Consider the following 24,269-nt stretch of genomic DNA (forward strand, 5'->3'; position numbering starts at 1 on the left):
GCGCGTACGCTACGCGCATTCGGCGATTTTTCGAAAAAAAACTTACAATTAATTTTTGCCCTTGGGGGTCCTTCTGGGACCCCCTGACAAAGGCTAGGGGGTCAGGAACTGTCCACCCTGCCCCCTTTTCACGTTATCCACCTTTATTTTTCACCCCCTCAGAGTGCGAGAGACAAAATGGCGGCCGACACTTCCTGGTTTCGACCGATTCGAATGTTTACTAAGATCTAACAACCAATCAGAATCGCGCTTGCGCACGGCGGCGTGCGCATACGGTAAGCTTACGGTACGCGCTCGGAGCGCGCCTATAGACCTTCAAAAGGCACATCCCTGACCTGAGGGCTACCTCACTGCCAAATTTCAAGTAATTGTGTTCAGCCGTTCGGGCTGTAGCTCGGACTAAAGGTCCTATGGAAAAATGCATGGGGAAAACGCGTTTTGGGACCCCCCCTTTTTCTCAGCTCCCGCTTGACGAATCCCCCCGAGACTTTCAGGGAAGGAGCGGAGCGGAGCGCCCCACCTATTTTGAGAATTTCGCGAGGATTCGTCAATCGGCGCCAAAGTTATTCCAAATAGAATGTTGCGGATTTCCTATGGAAACACGGTCCTAACTATAACTATCTACTGGCGACCGCCAGTAGATAATATATATCAATATATCTCATATATCTATATATCTTATATATCAGTGAAGACAATTTGTTAAAGGAAATTTATGGTTATTTACTCAATGTACTATTTACTCATAACAAATAACTTTTTCAAATAAAAAAATAGTCAGTCCCTAAAAAATAAAAACCTTTACTTTGATTGAATATTATGCTTACTGTAAAAAGAACACAATTACCACTGAAGTTACCCAGTTATGGTGATCGACATACTCCACATAGAATGGCTTGTGTCTTCACTAACGATGTTAAAGATAATATCACAAAAGACAACTATCACATCAATGAAGGAGGCCTTGGAGGTGTGGCACTGAGGATTTAAGCGCATAAGCAGACTCTGCACCAGAAGCAAACTGTGATGCTTCAGAAAAATGATCCTATTTTGAATGAGGAGAAATCCAAGTTGTTTAAGGCTGGTGTAGAATAAACGGGCCATAGTATATTCGAGGAAGGTACTAAACCTTAATATTCACCAGTTGAAACCACAGAAAATCTCAGAGTAAACTTATCACTAAAGAAAATCCTCTGTGCAACATGTCATCAAATGGTGCTGATGGCAGACTGGCGCTATGTTGAAGCACCGGCTACAAGTTCACATTGATGAAGGACTTTCTAAGCACTTTAAGGAGTACCAGAGAGGCAGCGTGAGTCCCTGCAACATTAGATTGTTGTAAGACTTTGTAGTGGAATTGATGGAGCAAGGTTTTGTGGAAAAGAAACTTGCTCGGATGCGATCCACTCGTTTAACTTACTAACGAAGTTACTAATCATGTTTTGTGAATAACTAATACGCACCACATGAACACGCGGGTTAGTGAAGCTTTTATATGTGTGTACTAATACGGATAACAATGAAGCAGGACTAATACTGCTTTCAACGGGGAACTTTTGAGCGCATGCGTCAACTGCATCTACGTGGTATGACGTATTAATGCTTGAAGGGAATTTCTGGCGCATGAGCAGAAGACACTAAGGGCCTCATGTAGGTAGCTAAATACCGGTCGGAAACGGCCGAAATTCGGTAAATATCCCGTTACCGACCGGTATTTAGCTATTTGAGATGTAGGAGGCATATTTCAGGATTCGGTAATTTACCGAATCAGTAAAATTACCGATTCGGTAAAATTACCGATTCGGTAAATACCGAATCCTGAAATGATATGTAGGAAACACTCTAATGAGTGATGAGTAGGAATTAGAATTCGGTATTTACCACCAAATATAGGTTGGAGATAAATACCGAATACCTTGCAAAACGTGATATTTTGCAGATGTAAAAGTGCCATGTGGCAGACATACATGCCCTTAGGGCATGTATGTGCGCCACATGTGCACACATGGACGAATCAGGGGTGCAACAGGGTGTCAATGTGACACCCTGCCACCCATGATAATGCCTCCCCCATTACCGATTCGGTATTTACCGAATCGGTAATGGTAACTGGCTTCCCATTCATTCCTATGGGCCTCCAGGCCCATAGGAATCAATGGGAAGGTATGCCTCATTACCGAATCGGTAAATACCGATTCAAATTTACCGAATTTTTCCGATTCGGTAAATTTTACCGAATTATTACCTACATCACATTTACCGATTCATAAATACCGAATCGGTAAAATTCGGTATTTATGAGTCGGTAAATGTGATGCTACCTACATATGGCCCTTAGATGGAGTCTTGAAGACTCGCGTGCATGGCATCTGCTTGCTTGAAACGAAAACAAGCTATTTTACTAATGCTAATTCGGGAAAAGTATTAATAATTAAAGGGGAACAGAGTAGAGGTGGGTGGTATACAGTGCGACCACTTTATTTGTGAAATTAATATTGGTCTTTCTGACTATCACTAGTGCGTATTTGGGCCTCTGACGTATAACTGGATTAAGCTGAGTGATGCAAAGTCTGCGCATGCCTACTGAGTGAAGCCGTGAATGCCATGACTGGGCATTTGAAAGAGAGCCAAGATTGAATATTACAGCATGAGAATGGATGGTGAAGAGTTCAACGAAGAGGACTCCTATTCAGAATGTTATTAATTTGTTGCAAAGTGAAATAAAAGATGTATGGGAACTGAACATATGAATAAAAATTAAGGGGATGTGTTTGCGAACAATAGTCAGACTGATATTAATGACATGTAAGCTTGGTGTGATGGAGTTTCCCCCTTGCAGGACCAATGATATCTCATACTTTTACGATATTGAAACATTAATGGGTGGAACATGCAGAACGAAAGGTATAATTAAGATAGTAAGTCATTCAGAACAGAGGCTGCTGAGAGGGAGACTTGCTGAATGCTGGGAGAGATTCTATGAGAGATGCTATGAGATGTTGATGAAGAGCTGAATGCAGAACTTGAAGCAGAACTTTCTATCCTAATTAATTGGGTTAGATCAGAAGATCGCTGAAGAATCTCGAGGAGGAAGAGTGTGTCAGAGAGGGGTGCGACGCAATCGTTGGTATTCTAGAGAGGTCAACTATGCTGTCCCGAGTCCTGTCCTCAAGTCTTTGTCTCCTGACCTATCCTGCGGGGACCCTTACAAGCCCTTTGGCCAGGGGGTATGGTCTTTCACACCATCCTTGGTAATTATATTTTCCTTGTTATTTGCAGATGTTCTTTTCTCTCAGTCCTCTCCCTTTCTGAACATTGATTATTTTTCGAGTACGAAATATATGCTTGGTGTTTATTAATTGAATTTTGCTCTCCTATGAATGAAGGTGACTGTGCTGTATTTTGGAATGGTTCAAATGCATTAATTTAGATAAAGATTTAAAACTTTCCGGAGTCTGTGGTTATATACATTGAATTAAAGTATAGTTAGTTTTATGTTAATTTTTCACCATCAACTAGTTCAATTAATGGTCCATTGACCAGAGGAAAGAACTTTTTGATCAGTGAAAGGTTAGTTAGGAATTTTAAATAACTAATCTTGAACACTGTGAAAGTTACAAAACTTGACCCCCCCCCCAGCGGTCTTTCCCACTGTGAGTTTATGGGCCAAGGTGAGTATATGTTATTGGAGTATCTGTTGTTGGTGGACCGCTGGATCAGAATCACCAGCCGCCTCAAGTACAGCAACGCTCTCTACGCCGGCATCTCCACCCATCTCCTCAAAAGACTCCAGAACATGCAGAATGCTGTAGCCAGACTCATCCTGGACCTCCTTAAACGGACCCACACCACCGCCACCTCAGAAACCTCCACTGACTCCCCATCCACAAGAGATGCCAGTTCAAGATCCACGAGCATGCCTACAAAGCTCTGCACAATCAAGGACTGGCCTACATCAACCATTAACTGAACATCCATCTAACCACAAGACACCTGTGCTCCTCCTCACTTGCCCGTGGGCCCACACCCGCATCTGCCACAGCCGTAGTGGCGGCAGCTCCTTCTCCATCGCCGCCAAGACCTGGAACAGCCTACCCCTCCTTCTTCGAACAGCACCCTCCATGGCGCACTTCAGGAAGAAACTCAAGACCTGGCCCTTCGACTCAGATGTTGCACCCACAGGACCGAGATACCCCTTGTGAGGACAGTGCTGGACTATACAAATGCCGATTGATTTAACTGATTTGGAGTTCTCCATCACCCGCTTCCGCTCCCTGCTCCTTTTTTGTTTTCTACCTGATTATTTTGGAGTTTACAGGAGGAAGAGACATTATCATTTAGGGTGCTATTAGTTAGGTAAAATTCTGGTTACTAGTTATTGCTAATTCACTACTGTTTTCAGCACTGCCTTTGGTTCTGCCTCGATTGACCCTTCGGATGTCTGGTGCAAAGTACCTCTTCAGCCTGCAATAAGTATACTGTGAAGAGACACTTCTGTGTTTCTTTTTAACCGTCTTAATTTACTTTGATTCCTATTGCAATATTTTACAGAATATTTGAATGTAGTTTTTGTTTATTTGAAGAGCATTTTAAGTGGCCAGACTTCAAGTCTCTTAGGCAGACTGTATCTCCGCCCGGTAACATGTGTCTAAGTCACCTGAGCCCTAGTTCTTTCCCATTTGCCCTACTGTACCCAGTTTAACTAAACTCAGGGAGAACCATAGTTTGGATTAGCAGTAATAGTCCAACACAGTATTCTTTTGTATCTAGTCCAGACACCTGGTCCCATGAACTAGAAGCAATTATTTGTTGTAGCTTCTGAGAGTAAAATGCCAACTTGGGTTTACGTTTGGCACGGAACAACACAAATTATTTGATTATAAAAAGGAACAACCTGTCACTGGACCAACCCGGAAGCTGTTTGATATGAGCCGCTACTGTGTGCCATCTATTGATGGCAATGTATACTGCTTGGAATAGGTGTTGCGAAGGACAAAGAGCAACGCAAAGTGATTACAAATAAGTCATCACAAATGTGTGATGTAAGCAAATATGTGGTGTGAGTAGTGCAGTATGTTAGGCACACACTCTTGGAAAAACATCTTAAAGTTCAAGCAGACCACTAGCCACTGGTTTATGTGTTACCTGTGGGTAACTGAAGTGCCAAGGCTTGGACAGTATGGCTATGTTAAAACATGCTGCGATATACGTAGAATGTAGTCTGTGTGCCAAGAATGTCACATTTCCTTCACGCCACTTCAGTCACCTTCTGTTTCCAACTAGAAGCCCAAGATTCTTACTCGCCTGTCTTGGGGGCGAAGCACCAGGCGTCTTGGGTCCCACACCACTACAGAAGCCACTAGCCTCAACTCTATGTGCACATCATGCTCAGGCTGGGGATCAGAACATCTTGGTTACCCAGTTCGACTTAGAGCAGTGTTTACGGTGGAGCTTGTAGCGAATATTGTACTTTTCCCTAAAGCCAAAATTTTAAACAGAAAAACACTGAAGCTAGTTTACCTTTCCTGCCTCATTCCTCGGAGATAGAGTTTTCCTTGCGATCCTTGAAATAACTTTCTCACAAAAGCAATATTCTTTCTGTATGAGTTTTGTCATCCAGGATGGCACCTATTCTTTTTATCTCCATCCTAAATTATTTCCCTTTGAAGTAATGAGTCTGCAGGTGCTATTTAAGGGCCCCAATTCTGAAATTCATCGTCATAACTCTTCAAAAGTCCCTACTGTGCTGCTCACTTTGAGTTCCAGATTGCTGCCATACTCTTCGTAATTTTATTTTTTCTAGATTCCAGATGTGAGTCTTAAACACACTAGCTAAGCCTGGTCTTTAGAAGTCTAGTACCTCATTTGGGTTTTCTTCTGAAAATATTATTAATTTGTTTCCATTTCATGCTCCTGCTCTGTAGTTCTTGTTTAGAACCACAAAAACATTAAGGTGGTGGAAGGAAACGGCAGGCCTTATCTTTGTGAGAAGAACAGAACTACTAGACTTACAGCCCTTTTCAGACTTGGGCTTAAAAGGAGATGGTCAATGTGACTGCTAAATGCTTGTCACAGCTGTCTTTTGAAGAAAGTCTGTATGGGCATGATTGAGAGAAGCAAGGATAAGGATGCAGTGGCTACCATCAGAGCCATTATTGACGCCCAGAAGATATGAATCACTAAAAGAGTATAGTGGGTTTACATAAGAACAGATGAAAATTAGGTAAGATAAAATGATCTATCATGGACAAAAAAGTGATTATCAAGAAAATGGGTGAGAACATAAGGACATTTGCAGAGACAGACTTTTTTTTTGTTGAAACATTTTTATTATTTTCCAAATCAACAATTACTGCTCATTACACAACGAGTCCCCGTGTCCCAATGGAGTACACATTTGCAGAGACAGACTTAGCGATATTTGTGGAAGTTGCCCTGGAGAAACCACCAGAAGACGGAAGGAAAATTGACTGATAATGCAGTGCACACTGTAGTCATTAGGGAAATCGACCACATAAAGATCATCAATGACAAGAGGTTGGATTGCTGGAGCGGGTAATGCTTAAAAATGTATACCCACCCCATTTTGCATGTTGTTTTATTAATTAGATTAATTAATTAATTATAATCGAACTAATGGATTGGAGTGATGTGGAAAATATTTACCAACCTTACTAATATACGAATTACACGTGGGATTTGCATCTGCATGGCTTAATTACGTAATCTAAACCCTTTACGAATCGTAATGATAGACTAATTGGAACATTGCATGATATATGTCGCTTTTGTAATGTAATTGTGATTTGTGCTTTATTTAGTAAGTATAAACCGCACTGAGTGTTGCTTTTGCTAGATAAATTCACCCACATATGGGTATTAGCGAGGGAATAACATTTAATTAGTCATTTCCATGTATTAATTACGATTTTGTGTTTCTTTGCTTAAGTTGACCATTTTGGCCTATCGAAAGATGGCTGCCCTTGGTGCCTAACCCGACTGCCGACGCCGAACAAGGCTTGGGTGAAGCGCGCCTGCGCTGACAACAGCTACACAGTGGCCTCGTCATGACCCCAGATGAACATGTACCCTTCAAGGTTGCTCTGGGACGCAAGCCAGCTTTTCTAAATGAACAATAATGTGCTCCTAAAAACTGGATAATTCAAGTACAATGACATCAGAGACTTTATTTTGATGAGAATCCTGTCAGACGATTTCAATGGACCAATCAGAACATTTGAAGACCCTTTTTCGATACAAATTGTCAATGATTTTTACTATAAATTATGGTAGAATAGAGAGGTGGTAGCGGGTTCGTTTCTGGCCTTTCTCGATTTCCTGACGTTATGCTGACGGAGAGGACAGTGACACTGCAGGACAGCTGATTGCCTGAATCTTTGATGGACTGAATTAATGCCCAAACTCCTGATGAACTGAACCTACTAAATTAATAGGCATAGATTTGCGAGACTGCCAGATTTGACATAGAGGACGACATTTAGCCAGAATAGGTAAATATGGATGGCAATTTGCTCAAATGAATGATTTAATTTGCGATATTAATATAAAAATTTGAATTGATTATCTTCAGAAATGAGTTGGGTTGTTTATTCATTGAAATGTGTTAATAAAAAGATTAATTAGAGAATTAGAGGTTAAGCTAAACCTACAACTAACTCATCCACCCTGATTTATGAGAGGAATACTAAAGGTGAAGTTTGAGGCCTAATGAGTATCAGAAGGTGGTGTAGATTTGTCGCTCATTAGGGTAGAAGTGGTATTTTCCCTCTCATTTTCCAGCACTTAGAAAGACAATCGCCTCCCACACGGACTGAAGGTGAGTGAATGTTGGTGTTATGGGCCCCACCAGCGAATGTATGGATAGTGTGTGTATGTGAGATCTTTTGGTCCGTGATGGAGGGAGGGATTTTGCACTCTGCGCTGGAGCAGTTTTTCTGGTAGCAAGATGATGGTTGTTATTGTTTTGGTTTAGTGATTATTGCTTGTACATTGCTTATTGATTTTGGTTATTGATTGGTATTGATTTATGTACTAACACTCTATGTTGAGTTACGTTGAGTTATACGTTGTTTGCACGGCTTCTGGGATGTAGGAAGTCGGAAGTTTGTAACAGTTCTGTAGAAGGGAAGAGGTAAGCGCTGCTCTCGGGAAAGACGGAATTGTTGTTGCCCTGTAGGTACACAGGGGTAACGTGTGACAATTGAAGTTGCACGGCGCATTGTCTGGGTTCTATTCGGTAGCATCGTCGTGTGTTGCCTTTAGAGACATTTACAGTGCGAGAGAAGTGTGTATGATAGCGAAGGTTACCTGTGAAATTCTGGTCTTAGGTACCAGGGATCCAATTGGCATTCCGATAACGCTTATCACTGGAAAGGTAATAGGTACTCTCTGAGCTTGTTAGAAGGACAAAGGAGAGGTAAGCGCTGCTTTGTTAACGTATGACATAATTCTGTAGCAGGACAGACTATTCGCTGTTCTCGGGAAAGACAGGATTCTGTGCGAATGTACTACATTTTCTTGTGTGAACGAGTGTGGATGTAAAGGCATTCGGGTTGATTGCGAAACTCTGGGTTTATTTCTCAGGAGCATTAGGTCTCCAACTATGTGTCTTAAATGCTAGAGAAACAGTTAGCTAATGCTTGTTAGAAGGGTGAAGTAGAGGGATGTGCTACTTTATCAACGGAAGTAATGATTCCGTAGTAGGGCAGAGGTAAGCGCTGCTCTCGGGAAAGACGGAATTCTCGTGAGAAAGGTCTTTTTGCCGTTCTTTGGTTAGCGAAGCGGACAATGGAGATGTTTCTATGTTGTTACTAACAGAAATTGAAACAAAAACTTACTGAGCGGATTTGTAAAGGAGGGGTAGACAGAAGCAGGAGCTGGAGCTGGAGCTGCCGCAGCGGCTGCTGACGTCAGAACGACCGCGCTGGGATTGGACTGTCGGTCAGAACTGTGAAACGCCCCAGATTGGTGCGTCAGTGTACGCCACGCTAGGATTGGAGGAAAACAGGGTGACGTAGACGCTCCTTATTGGTGTATTAGTGTGAGTCGCGCTGGGATTTGAAGATTGTGACAGTGACGTGGACGCTCTGAATTGGTGCGTTAGTGTGAGTCGTGCTGTGATTGGATAGACTAGCGGTACGGTTAAAAGAGACTAGCGATACCAGAAAGGCAAGAAAATGTATTACGACCCACCAGAGAAAGAAAAGAAAATCTGGTTAGGGAGAATCAAGAAGTGGTTCAAGAAGGACAAACCAGTTAAGACTAGAGAAGGACAGTTACTTCCTCCACCGAAAACCCCCGCATCCTTTATGATTGCAAAATATGGGTATCATACTTGTATTTGGTTGGATAACTGGGTGAGATACACCAAGGACAACGGAGTATTAGCTTTTCCAGAGCATGGTTCATTTAATTTGGCTGTTTAGAGAAATTTGAGAGAAAAGATGATGAATTTGGAACCAAGACCTAGACCGACGCAGTTTGAGGCTTTGACGGAATGGGAAGACGAAATGCATGAACGAGAGAGACAAAGAAGTGGTAGAGGATATAGGTACTGTTTTGGAAGACCATACGAACATGAAACGCATAGTGATCGAATGAAAAGATGGCGAGATGCGAGTATGACTGACGGTGTGTTCCCTGTAAGAACTGTAGGAGAGAATGAAGGACGAAAGTGTGTAGAAAAGAGGCATAATGTGGAGTCGAGAGGGTATGGAGCGAATGAGTCTGAGGATGATGTCCTTGATGATATGTTCTATAAAAATACACCACAGCATCGACCAGAACCAGAAATATTAACTCCAAGTGCCCCAATGAGAGAATCGATGCAAATTATAAAATCGGAACCAGAATCCCCAAGTTTGATTAAAAACAGTGCTACTAGGGAGGTAGAAAAGAGATCGGAAGGAAGAACAGATGGAGAAAATTCTGCAGAATTAGCGAAAACAACCCTGGAATTAACTGAGAAAATAAGAGAATTGACTAAGAATCTAGAAGCGGTAACTGTTCCAGTAACGATAGCTCCAGTAATGCCTATTTTTGACAAACAGAAGGACAGTGAGCATTGTTTGACAGTCCCTTATAGAAGTAATAAACCAGTAGAACAACCAAGAGTGAGTCAGAATGAGAATCCATGGAGGCAGACTATGAGTGTAATGGAACCGAATTTTACAAATAATCCATTTGTAGATCAGAATTGTGCAGAGAGACGTATGACAATGATAGAGACAGTGTCAGAAACACAAAAAGATTTTGGACACGGAAGTATAGAAAAACCAGTAGGACCATCAACAGACGAGTTAAGTGAATGGTTGAGAAGCTTGCAAAGGAAAGCCAAAGAATCCCAATTAATTGATGTGGCCAAGTTACGAATGGTATTGGAAGAATTAATAGTAGGGACTATCCCAACAGAAAAATTGAAAACCTATCAGGATGAAGAATTATTATTTTTGTGCAAGAGTGTGACCTGGAGAGCGAAACATTTGCATGAAAGGTTAGAAGAAGTAGCAAATTAAATGGGTATTGATATTGAAAAGGTAAAAGCCTTACAGAAACCATATCGAGTAGAATTCACTGAAAAGGACATTGAGAATATGAACACCACAGGACGAATAGGTCAAATTAAGGATATAATCATTTTGCTGAGAAAATGGGGAGACGTGGATAAATGGAGAAGCAGGTGGTATAGAAAACACGATGATGCCGCAGATAAGACATTTTCAGCATTTCCTGTAAGAGAAAAGGAGAAGGTAGTGACAGAGTGCCCTATGAGAGAGATTCCAGGAGGAAGATATGTACATGTCCCATGGACGAGACAGGATATTTTGTCTTTTACAAATGATTTCCCTCGACTACGCGAAAAGCCTGTCGAGTGGTACAGGCAGGTAGACAGATTTGTGAAATTGTCTAAAGTACTATGGATTGATTTGAATAGTCTATTTGACATAATTGTACCAGCAGATCTATGGTCAGAGTGCAAGCTAATGATAAATTGGCCAACCAAGGAATATCCTAGGGATCCTAAAACAGGAGCACCAGACCCCGAGGTAATGAAGAAGTATGAGCAGGTTATGATATTTCTGAAAAATAAAGTGCCCCCTAAAGAGACAGACTGGGTAAAAATTGATCGAACACACAAGGAAAGTAAAGAGTCAGTACATGCATATTACGAGAGGCTAATACAAGCTTTTAAGCAGTTTAGCGGAGATGAGAATCTGAGTGAAAAGGATTTGAGCCATTTTGTATACAGATTTGTATATGGTTTACGACCAGAAATTGGTGAGATGATTAAAGAGCATACGGTAGATTGGCAAAACAAGAAAATAGATGAAGTATTGAGACATGTTAAATACTTCAGTGATGAAATTGAAGCAAAACAGCAGAAATTAAAGGAGAAGGCAATGTGGGCACAGGTAAAGGTAGCTCAGAGACAGGAAGCACAATTGGTGGAACAAGCAGGGACAAAGCCAAAATGTAATAATGGGAAGTACAAAGGGAACATTGAAGAAGCTAAAAAGAAATTTCCATGTCATAATTGCGGCAGGATAGCGCATTGGAAATCTGAGTTTAAGTTTCCCCCGAGTACTAACAATGAAAATCCATCATTGAACCAACAGGTGCAGCATGAGGTGAGTGGTCAACTGCAGCAACAGCAGCAAGTTGTTCCCCCACAGAATCAGGTGCCAAAACCGCCTTTTCCTCAGAGCAGAAACACACAGAAGTATAGTAGTGAATCGGGATTCTACAATGAAGAACAGGTAAATAAGCTGCCACGCGCTAGCGCTGTCTCGCAGTATTGGCTGCAACGCGATGAGAGTGACGCAGAAGAGAACTATTGACGGTGCCGAAGGGAGGAAGAAGAGTGCGTACTTGGCGCAACTCTAGAAGTAGACCAGACAGGACCTTTTAGATGGGATGGTTAATGATGAAAATATTACTTTCCTAGTGGATACTGGTGCTACTCGATCAACTGATGTTAAAAATCTTCCTCTCTCGGATGAAACGATCCAAGTAGTTGGTGTGTCCAACAGACAGATTAAAACATATCTTACAGAACCAGTGATAGTTAGCATAGGGAAATTTTCAGAAATGCACCGCTTTGTGGTGTGTGACTCCAGTCCTGTGAATTTATTAGGTAGGGACCTGTTGTGCAAAATGAATTGCACTATATTTTGTACTCCGGATGGAATAGCTTTTGAAACACCAGATGATGATGTATTGTATAAAATGACCATAGCTAACAGAGAAAATGAAGTTACTGAAACATATGCTGTATTCAACCCTGATGAATTACCTAAAGAATTGAGACAGTCTGTAAAGGCAGAAGTTTGGGATTTCACTGGAGAAGATGTAGGACTAATGAGAAGTGTAGATCCAATCAAAATAACAGTAAAAGAAGGCGTAACATATCCTAATGTTCCACAGTACAGATTGACACCTGAAATAGTTGAAGGTGTAACTCCTGTGATAGAGAAAATGATCAGGCAAGGAATTTTGAGAGAAATAATGAGTAGTCCATGTAATTCACCGATAATGGGACTGAAAAAGCCTAATGGGAAATTTAGGATAGTGCAAGATCTGAGAAAGGTGAATAAAATTGTGGTATCATGTTGTCCCATTGTACCAAATCCATCAGCGATTTTATATCAGATTCCCCATGATGCAGAATGGTACACAGTGATTGATCTGTGTCATGCTTTCTTTTCCATCCCATTGCACCACGACAGTCAGCAAATTTTTGCATTTCGTTTTGGTGAGCGTATTTTGGCATGGTGCCGAATCCCACAAGTGTATACAGAAAGCCCCTCAATATTCAATCAGCTAATAAAGAAGTCTTTGTAGAGTCTAGAAATGCCCGAAAGCTCTGTATTGGTCCAATATATTGATGACCTTTTAGTGGTGTCAAAAACACGTGAAGCTTGTGAGGTAGATACAATAGCCTTGCTGAATCATTTGGCACATGGAGGACTTAAAGTGTCACCAGCAAAATTACAGTTTTGCAAAAAGGAAGTACAGTATCTGGGACACAACATTGAGAAAGGACTAAGGAAAATAACCATAGACAGAATTAGAATAATAAAAGGAATGAGAGCTCCCATGACTCAAAGAGAAGTGAGAATGTTTTTGGGAATGGTTGGGCACTGTCGTCAGTGGATAGGCAAATTTTCTTTGATCGCAAAGCCTTTGGTGCGATTAACGAGAAGTGATGTGAAAGATCCCCTTGAATTAAACAAAGAAGCATTGGCAGCATTTAGAGAATTGAGAGATGGTTTGTGTGACGCACCTGCATTAGGTATGCCTGACTATGAGAAAGAATTTGAGTTGTATTGCAGTGAGAGAAATGGATGTGCACTTTCTGTGTTGACTCAGAAGCATGGAAAAATGAGAAGACCAATTGCATATTTTTCATCAATGCTAGATCCAGTAGCTGTAGGTTTACCTGGATGTTTGAAAGCGGTGGCTGCAACAAGTCGAAGTTTGGAGCAGAGTGAAGGAATTGTGATGGGATAAACATTGAAAGTGTTTGTATCCCACAATGTAGCAATTCTGTTGACAAGGAGTCGTACTCGGTATATGACACATAGTCGGCTGACTAAGTATGAAAAGGTAATATTGGGTGCCACTGATGTGAGTCTTGCAAGATGTGTGAATGTGAATCCTGCAACTTTGTTGCCTGATGCTGAGATTGTGGAAGTGAGAGATGAAGTTGATCATGATTGTCTGGATGTACTCGACCAGACATAAAAGATGTACCTTTGCCAGAAAGTGATTTTGTGATGTTCGTTGATGGGTCATGTTTGAGAACAGATGAAGGAGTGCTGAGTGCAGCGTATGCAGTATGCACAGTCACAGCAGTAATAGAAGCATCATATTTGAAAGGGGTGAAATCAGCCCAGGTAGCAGAACTTGTGGCTTTGACTAGAGCATGCAAGATTGGAAAGAGTGTGAGAGTGACTGTGATAACTGACAGCCAGTATGGCTTTGGAGTCGTCCACGACTTCGGCCAACTATGGCTACAAAGAGGTTTCCTGACCTCGAGTGGAACTCCCATTAAGAATGCAGAAGTGGTTGGAAAGTTGCTTGAGGTGATACAGCTGCCTAAACAATTGGCTGTTGTAAAATGTGCTGCTCATAGTCAAGGTGGTGATTATATTGCCACCGGGAATAGGTATGCTAACGACATGGCGCAGTATTGTGCACGAAATCAGAATTCGGTCAATCGGGCTAAGAAAAGAGAAATGTCTTCTTGCTCATTGATGTTCACTAACATTGTGGGAACTTGGGAAGAGGTAAAACAGTTGCAGGATGAGGCAGGAGATGAGGATATGAGACAGTGGGTAAAAGCAGGATGTGCCCCAAGGGAAAAGGATCATGTGTGGGTCTATCGAGATGGAAGACCAGTTATGCCTGATAGCATGATGTCTACCATGGCACGGATGTATCATGGCCAGGGACATATTGGGAGACATGCCATGATCAGGTCATTTAAGCAGACCTGGTACAATGCAAAATTCAGACTTGTAGCAGAAAGTCTTTGTCAGAGATGCTTAATATGTCAGCAGTACAACCCTGGAAGGAAGACAGTAGTGAGTCTGGGAACAATAGGTCGAGAAGGAGGGCCTTTCACCAGAATGCAAGTAGATTTCATTGAGATGCCTTCCTGTAACAGACTGAGGTATGTTTTGGTTGTGGTCTGCCTATTCTCTAGATGGGTGGAAGCATTCCCAACAAGAAGAAATGATGGGTTGAACGTAGCTAAGCTACTGCTGAGAGAGTTCATCCCCAGGTTCGGGTTCCCAGTGACAATTGAGTCAGACCGAGGAGGACATTTCCATAATGAGATTGTAGGATTCATTTGTGAAGCATTGAATGTACAACAAAAACTACATTGTGTCTACCGACCAGAGGCTTCTAGTGTGGTTGAACAGATGAATGGTACTATCAAAAATAGAATAGGGAAAATGTGTTTGGCCACAGGTATGAAATGGCCTGATGTCTTGCCTCTAGTACTCATGACAATAAGGTCAATTCCAGACAGAACTACAGGATTGAGTCCTCATGAAATAATCATGGGACGTGCTATGAGACATGTGCTTATACCAGTCAACAAGCTGATGACAATAACTGATGACATGGTGTTGGAATACTGTAAAGTCCTGGCTGACGCAGTTCATTCTGTGTTTCATCAGGTTGGACCAGGTGCCACCACACTTGAAAAGAAGCCAGCTCATGATCTGAGCCCAGGTGATTGGGTAAGGATAAAGGTCCACAGAAGAAATTGTTTGGTTCCAAGGTGGGGAAAACCACGACAAGTCATTTTGACCACGACCACAGCTGTGAAGTGTGCTGGACTGAAGAACTGGATCCATGAAAGTCATACATTGAGAATTCCGAATCCGGTGGACAGCACAGGAAAAGAAGACTTTGATGAATCAGAATCAAGTACTGAGTCGGATGACGAAGGGCCAAAGACACGAGGAAATTCTGAAAGGGGGGAAACAACAAAGTTCAGCTTTAGTCCCCAGAAGTAGCTCTCTGAGAAGAAGATTGCAGATTTCTGAATCCAGCGATTCTGGAAACGAGCAAGAAGCACAGGGTTCTAAGAAAGAACACAGAAAGAAAAGAGGAAAGAGTACTGAAGACACAAAAAAAAATCGTGAAAAGGAAGTACCAGATGAGAGACTGAGAGAAATTCCACCTGCAGTAACAAATTTAAGTGAAAGAGGGACAGGTGCAGAGAGAGAGGGACAGATTTCTGCGGAAGACCCCCGAGGAGGTGTAGGGAACTGCAACATCCAGTTAGGTGAAGGGACAAGTAGCCAGCAGGAAGATTGCGTGTCTGAGATCCGAGGAGGGACAGAAGTAGGGAAAACAAAACAAGTGGTGGAAGAAGAAGTCGCTGAAAAGACAAAGCAAGTTGAGACAGAGTCTGAAGAGTGTGAAAATGAAATACCTGAGGGTCGAGTTCTAAGAAAGAGAGCTTGGAGGAATGAAAAGAATGACAAAGGGAGTAAAGTAAAAAGAGTTGCAAGAGATGATGTTTGGCCCAATAAAATATGGAAACTGAGATACCGACTGACACGAGTGAATTCACCTAGAGCTGAACAGGTGAATGAAGTGACAAGTCAAGAAAAATCAAAAGAAGACGACTTAACTGAAGACAAAGAGAGTAGAAGGACAAGGAAACCTAACCAGAAGTATAAGTCACCAGAATGGATGTACGTGGCTCTGCCTGAAAATGGAGAAGAGGCAGACAATCAAGGAAATCCAGAGGAGGCTGTACTGAAAGTGGTTGAGGATGAAATAGAATCGGAAATCCTGAGAGTTCTCTTGTCCGACATTGGAGAAGAAGAAACGGAAGTTCAGGAAAATCCGTATTTGGATGACGAGAGGAGAGTGAAGAATGATGAGATGCCAAACTGAATAAATCAATAAAACTATTGATGAAGAAAACAAGATATTGAATCAAAAGATAGAGATTGGTAGAACCAAATAGGTGTTAGAACCTTAGGTTAGAAAAACTAGTTGTGAAGTAAAAGAGGCTAAGTCAAAAGACACGGTCCATTTTAACAAAGATGGCTAACATAGAAAGTAGTAAAGGTAGATGTACATTCATGAAAAGATGGTGTAAAATGTGTTGTTGTTGTTGTACAGGATTATTAATGCTTTTATGGAGCATCCTTGCTCTTGTTATAACAGATTTTTCTAATAATGTGTTTTCAAAATTATTGTATGAATATGTAAAGACAATGGACGTACGGGACTGCTACGTATGTATGCAGTTACCTGCATCCGTTTCTGAGGGAGTGACATATCATCACCTTCCAGCAACGTATGGAATAAAATGTAGTGTAATAGCTAGTTTATTTTATGAGACAGGGAAATTAGAATATTATTTTTCAGATGTAGATAACATTTTTGCGCAAGTGCCTTCTTATAATAAATTAAACAAAGTAAAACCTGCTAAGGTATTAGGTGAATTCTTCTTAGAAACTAAGGAACTAGCATTAGAGTATATTTTTAGAAACAATCTGACATGCAGTTTGAAGAAGGAGGAAAAGACATTCCTAGACATGGTTGAGGCAAGAAGATTGAAGATGCAAAGAAAAGCAGCAGAAGGGACATTTGAGAAAACAGTCTGGGATATAGAGAAAGAAAAACATTTGAAAGGAGAAGCTAGTCCAACTATAGCTTTAGATTGGCCTCAGAAAGGAAAATTTTGCAGCCGAAGGAATCAAACTGTGTATGATAACTATTTTCTAGGTAATAGTGAGTGCCATGATACATATCGAATCATGGGTGGATGGGGATTCAAAGGTGGTAGAGATCCAGTCTTTCCTGGACTATATTTTATTTGTGGGAACAGGGCATATTATCGTTTGCCAGACCATTGGTATGGCACATGTTACGTAGGCCTGGTCTTTCCGAAAATCTTACATATGGATAGAGGAGAAGATGGTGTACATAGTTTAAGTAATCATTTAGCAAGGACCAAGAAAGAATCTTGGGCAGAAATTGTAGGCGATATTTTTCAGGCATTGATACCAGCAGTGGGAATAACTCTGAATGCAAATAAAATTAGAAAATTATCAACAGTAGTGGATCGCTTGTCAACAAGCACCGCTGGAGGATTTTATTGGTTAACACTGAAATGGTTGCCATGCGTGCTATGGTAATGCAAAATTGACTTGCCCTTGATATATTATTGGCAAAAGAGGGTGGAGTCTGTGGAATGCTGAAAGTTCAACATTGTTGAACTTACATTCCTGAGGAAAGCAAAGATCTGAAAACTTATATTAAGAATATTACTGAATTGCATGATGAACTTGCACCACTGGAGGTTGAAGGTGTTTGGGAGAGAATTGGAAAGAAAATAGCTGCTACTAAGAATTTCTTAGTAAAAATACGTAGTACTCTTATAGGTAAAATAAGAATAAAAAGCTAAGATTCAAAAAGAAAAGATAAGAAACAAGAAAGAGAAATTGAGGAAATAGAATTGGAGGAGTGGAAGGAGAGTATGTACGAATCAGTTAAACGAGAAGACGTAGGTGAAACGGAATTATGATTAAGAGCAAGAAAACATTTTAAAGATTCCGTAAGACAGAACAAAATTTTGGGTGGTGTGGTGATAAAATCACCAAAGGGGGGATTGCTGGAGCGGGTAATGCTTAAAAATGTATACCCACCCCATTTTGCATGTTGTTTTATTAATTAGATTATTTAATTAATTATAATCGAACTAATGGATTGGAGTAATGTGGAAAATATTTACCAACCTTACTAATATACGAATTACACGTGGGATTTGCATCTGCATGGCTTAATTAATTACGTAAACTAAACCCTGTACGCTTATCAATGATAGACAATTGGAATATTGCATGATATATGTCGCTTTTGTGATGTAATTGTGATTCGGGCTTTATTTAGTAAGTATAAACCGCACTGAGTGTTGCTTTTGCTAGATAAATACACACACATATGGGTATTAGCGAGGGAATAACATTTAATTAGTCATTTCCATGTATTAATTACGATTTTGTGTTTCTTTGCTTAAGTTGACCATTTTGGCCTATCGAAAGATGGCTGCCCTTGGTGCCTAACCCGACTGCCGACGCCGAACAAGGCTTGGGTGAAGTGCGCCTGCGCTGACAACAGCTACACAGTGGCCTCGTCATGACCCCAGATGAACATGTACCCTTCAAGGTTGTTCTGGGACGCAAGCCAGCTTTTCTGAATGAACAATAATGTGCTACTAAAAACTGGATAATTCAAGTACATTGACATCAGAGACTTTATTTTGATGAGAATCCTGTCAGACGATTTCAATGGACCAATCAGAACATTTGAAGACCCTTTTTCGATACAAATTGTCAATGATTTTTACTATAAATTAGGGTAGAATAGAGAGGTGGTAGCGGGTTCGTTTCTGGCCTTTCTCGATTTCCTGACGTTATGCTGACGGAGAGGATGGTGACACTGCAGGACAGCTGATTGCCTGAATCTTTGATGGGCTGAATTAATGCCCAAACTCCTGATGAACTGAACCTACTAATTTGATGGGCATAGATTTGCGAGACTGCCAGATTTGACATAGAGGACGACATTTAGCCAGAATAGGTAAATATGGATGGCAACTTGATCAAATGAATGATTTAATTTGCGATATTAATATAAAAATTTGAATTGATTATCTTTAGAAATGAGTTGGGTTGTTTATTCATTGAAATGTGTTAATAAAAAGATTAGAGAATTAGAGGTTAAGCTAAACCTACAACTAACTGATCCACCCCGATTTATGAGAGGAATACTAAAGGTGAAGTTTAAGGCCTAATGAGTATCAGAAGGTGGTGTAGATTTGTCGCTCATTAGGGTAGAAGTGGTATTTTCCCTCTCATTTTCCAGCGCTTAGAAAGACAATCGCCTCCCACACGGACTGATGGTGAGTGAATGTTTGTGTTATGGGCCCCACCAGCGAATGTATGGATAGTGTGTGTATGTGAGATCTTTTGGTCTGTGACGGAGGGAGGGATTTTGCACTCTGCGCTGGAGCAGGATAACATGTGTAGCACCACTGGTTTGGCTAGGCTGTACAGATAAACAATAGCAGATGTTGGTCTTGGACATTGTATGTTCTTTTAAAGCTTTGCCTGAGAGATAAACAGGCAAATGTGACGGTTGATTCTCAGAACTCTGAGGAGGTTTGTGTGGAGAAAGTGATGTCTAAAAGACTTTTTGTGAAAGTTACTTCATTGTGAAGGGTTTCCAAAGAGATAGTAACTGGCTATGTTTTGCAGTTGGTATGACAAGATGAATTTCTGAAGATGTTGTAATCAGAAATGGTTTGCAATTGTTATCCCCTGAAATGCAGCAGTCTCTGTGTCTTTCTAAAGGGAATTTAACGTAGGCCGTTTTAAACGATCCACAAACGTCTGCATGGCTAGAAAACTTTACCTTCTTTGTAAAAGAGTCAATATTGATGTATTCAACGTGTTGAACTAATTGGAAGAAGCAAGTGCAGGCAAGCATCTCGGTATGCAGATTATCGCCAAATTAGGTGACAGAAGTGAGTACTTTTGGGAATAGGGAAAGTGGTGTTGGGAGTTTTTTGTGTTAGCAAAAGGTTCAACAGGCATGCGGAGAGACAGCAGAATAGAGCACCTGGAGGAGGAAGCGTACTGCAAAGGGATCAGTATGAGATTAAGTAAGGGGCAAAGAAGAACTAGTCGTCAAAGGGAGATATGATTTAGATGAGGTGCTAGATTTTGAGGTTAAAGGAAAATCCTAATGCACAGTATACCAAACTGGTCAACGCCCTTTGCAGTATGTTGGTAGCATCCACATCAGACCCATAGGCAAGTACAGCAGCAGGCATTCTGCCCTGATCGAATATTGGGTACTCTGCTGATGGTTGGTTCATCCCATGCAGAAGTGGAGGTCAACTGTGAAAAAGGGGACACCGGGAATGCACTAATAGATCTTCAATTCTGCCCCAGAAGGTCAAGAAAAACATGTGAACATACCAACAGTGATTTTCTCTTTCATGTGCGTTTTGATTAAGGTTGATTGTGAATGGTTTAGTCTTGGTTTAGGACTAAAGAATCAACACCACCGCACGAAATAGACAGCCTACACACAAGAGTCTCTCTGGAAGCTTCCTGTGGACATTGGGAACACTGCCGGTTGGTCATCCGAAAGGTGACAAGGATAGTCAAGTAGCAGGCAATATCATATGTTAGTTAAGGGCAGTTACACTATTTCATCCAACACTCTCTGGACTAACCACAGGAGTAGCAGCACAGTGATAGTACAGAATAAGTAGCCCAATATAGTCTGTTATGTTCCCTTCTAGGTTCTATGATGTACATTAGAAAGAAGGTTGCAGCATTTCCTAAAAAATATACAATTCATAGTGGCAACATAAGTTAGTAATTGTCATTTTCTTCTGCGTGTACGTCTCTTTAGCCAGGCCATATTCCCCTCTCGACTGGAGGCTTCCAGTAGACTTCCAGTGCCTGTCTGCAATCAAGATTCAGTTGTAGCCGTGCAGGGTTATAGGTTTGTATATTATTCTGTGTACCTGTCTGTGTACTATTCTTGTGGCAACATGAAGATGTTCAGAAGAGAGCACAGAATGATTCTCAATAAAATATTGATTGGCTTATCCATTATTCTTGGGCTCTGGAGTAGTGTACTATTCATATTCCTCTGGGGTAGTATGTGCGATATAAATGCAATTACAATAACATAACGTGTATTTGTAAAGCGCACTTTCCCAGTAAGCATCTTGGCACTGAATAACAGATGTTTATTGGTACCCAACAGACCTAATTTTATCGACCATAGAAGGATGAAAAGCTGAGTGGACCCGCCAGGATTTTAACCTCTGACCATGAGGTCAAAAACAGCCCCTACAGTGGACGCATTAGTCCACTAAGCCACCAGAACCGGCTTGAATACACTTTGCATGTCTGTTCCCTAGACAATGCATTTACATATTTAAACATGAAACATTTTTCAATGTTTAAGTGACATGCAAAGTAGAAAGTGTTAAAAGCACGTAAACTTAGTAGTATGTGTGTGCTGGGTTCGGGTAATTTGAAAGTACTCAGGTGAGAGAAAGTAATTAGGCATCATAGCTACAAGGTGATGTTTATTTTTCCAGAACAGCAAGAAGGAAACCGGAACCGTCCCTATTAAGTCAGAAAAGGAGTTAGGGTTGGCCAGCAATGGTCAGGCTGAGTCGTTGCATTCAGTGTTACACGGGATGGAACCTTGGAGTACAAGGTGGAATGTTATGGGTTGAACTAGTGGCAGTTAATGGAGGCATTGGAAATAATAAGTTTCGGTAGTGTATTTGAGTAGCATGGATTTTAACTGCATTTCTACAGCACGTCTGACGATATACGGCACCTCTTCACTTTACTGCAGTGCCAATTGCTTCGCTGGCTACAATATTTCCCACCGGGGAGTTTTACTTTTTATAAAACATTTGTCATATACCACAGACCCAACCTGTGACTCATCATGGGCGCAAAGAGTTACCAAAACCTGCCCGGAAGCATTAGAATACGAGCCACTTTCAAAACACTGCACCCCTCTGCCCCGCACACACATGATGCTCACTAAGGTTATGCTTTGGGGAGACTCGCCTGTTCGAGCAATGTTTAGGAAAGGTCGAGCTTCTTCTGGGTCTCGATGAGTTTGTCATGCAGTCGCTTTCGTTTCCAGTCCAAGAATCTCCTGCGCTGGCGGTTAGCTTGCCACCCCACCAGCACCCCTGAGGCAAAGGCGAGAGTTACGGCAAGATACAGGCTGCGCTCCGACACATCACCCATGGCGGTTCCTTCTGTCTAGGAGCCCGCCTACTGTCGCGCCGAGCGCCCCGGCAGCTTCGACTCCAAGGTCACCGAACACCGTTCTACTCAAACGGCTGTTTGCATACAAAGTGACAGCTCACAGCGCACAAAACATCCCGGAGCTCACCGCCATCTTGGAATGGTGCCGTTTACTTCAGTAACAACGGAAACCTTGTAATTAAATCAAAACTAATTCAGGAGTTGTCATCATTGCGTCACTTAGACGAATTCGGGCACTTCCCAACCTTTTAATTATTTTTAACAAATCTTGAAAGACATAAGTACTAGATTATTGTGTCCTTTATTTGCCTTTTCGCGTGTATGACTGCGACACAGGCATCGTATCTGGGTCTCAGGAGCTCGAATAGTACAATTAGACGAGCGACAACAGCATTTTCTATTTAAAGTTCGGTCGGACTTATGTCCGACCCAACCATGACACATCAAAATATGTGACACTAATAACAGTTGCAGTTAACTCCTGTCCAAGGTAGATTATAGAGGACTGAGCAAACACTTGGCGGGATATTCACAAGAACGTGTGATAATTATCGCAAAATTAGCTTAACGCAACTTTCAACATCGCAGTCTAACGCGGGAAAATAACGCTGTGTCAACGTGATATTCTCAAAAAATGCGAAACACGAAAAAATCGGCTTTGTCCTGCTCCAGCGCGAAGGGCAAATTTACATATCCTCCCTGCGTCACAGACCCGTCATCGCACGTACTCATTCATGCATGCATTCATTGGTGGGGCCCATAACACCAACACTCATACGTCTTCACCTCGAATCTGCACACAGGAGGATTACCTTATTACCTATAGGAGGAGAATTCTATACAATATATATATTATTTACATTAGTACCTATAGAATCCTAACTTTAACATCAAGGCACTGTACCACTTGGTCGACGGACCAATTAGTTGGACTGGTTGATGGTGATTTAGAACCTGCTAAAACACATTTAAAGTTTTGGAATCTTTAATCAATGCCTTACTTAAAGCATCACAAACTCATTTTCTGCTAATCAATGTTTAGTGTATCTCATGAATTCGCTTTCATTTACATAATCAACTTTGGTCAACACAGAATTCAAATTTGCTTATTCATCATCAATTAGCAATTATATTGACCTAATCTTGATATCGATGACCCTGTCTTAAACCCTGTTAGCTTCTGCATAAATCAAATCTCTTCGGGTGAAATCGTCCCAATCGAATGCAGGTTAATACCCAAATAGGTCCGGAAAAGTTATTTTCGCTCAGCACAACACAGTCCCAGAAATATCCAAAGGACCAGACAATTGTGCAAGCAATTCGATCACGCAAGTTCGGTACACCCTTCTGGAATGCACCAGTCTACACCCTTCTTTACAAGCCCCTTCTGTAATAATTTCAGGATAACATGCTACATTTGTCGAGTTGACACTGTCGGTGATGGGTCAAACCTTCAAATGTTGTAAGTTTGTGTATAATTCCCATAGCTACTAAATTCTCATGGAACTAAGAGACGTCATGTCCTGGTTTGGGCAGTTCTCATGTGAAAGTGTCCAATGTATCAATGTTCCGTTTGCTTGAGACAGGTATCCTTTGTTTGTCTGTCAGTCACATTAGTTGAGCTTTGGCAGTCCTCCACGTTCCTATCCTTGACAAGGAACACTGTGACCTGATCGGGGCTCGCCTGGAGATCTTCAGAGCTATCCAAGTCTGCGCAGTAGACATCGTGCTCACACAACGGTGGCTACTTCCGAACTCCATTTTGGATATTGCGGCCTAGTAGGCCCGAATGCCAACTTAAGCGAAACAAACACAAAAGAATAATTAGTATGCGGAAATGAAGATTCTGATGTTAAACCCACACTAATCCCTTTATATATTAGTATTTTC

The 24,269-nt window shown here is 41.4% G+C and overlaps 1 protein-coding gene across 4 annotated transcripts in view; it reads right to left on the reverse strand.

Annotated features, from left to right (window-relative positions):
- The window catches only part of MTLN (mitoregulin), a 90,825-nt gene extending 68,295 nt beyond the window's left edge, over nt 1-22,530 (reverse strand). Inside the window, exon 1 of one of the 4 annotated variants that reach the window (XR_014962687.1) lies at nt 22,173-22,530. Coding sequence is in view for 2 of the 4 variants with exons in the window: in XM_085609340.1 (XP_085465466.1) it covers nt 22,188-22,358 (171 nt within the window). In the remaining 2 variants the exon portion in view is untranslated. Of the gene's footprint in view, nt 1-22,146 lie in introns of all 4 variants that reach the window. The other 3 variants (XR_014962688.1, XM_085609340.1, XM_085609339.1) reach the window with 3 other exon arrangements.
- Between the last annotated feature and the right edge of the window lie 1,739 nt (nt 22,531-24,269).

The sequence above is a fragment of the Triturus cristatus genome, chromosome 6 (genome assembly GCF_964204655.1).
Source record: "Triturus cristatus chromosome 6, aTriCri1.1, whole genome shotgun sequence".
NCBI lineage: Eukaryota > Metazoa > Chordata > Amphibia > Caudata > Salamandridae > Triturus > Triturus cristatus.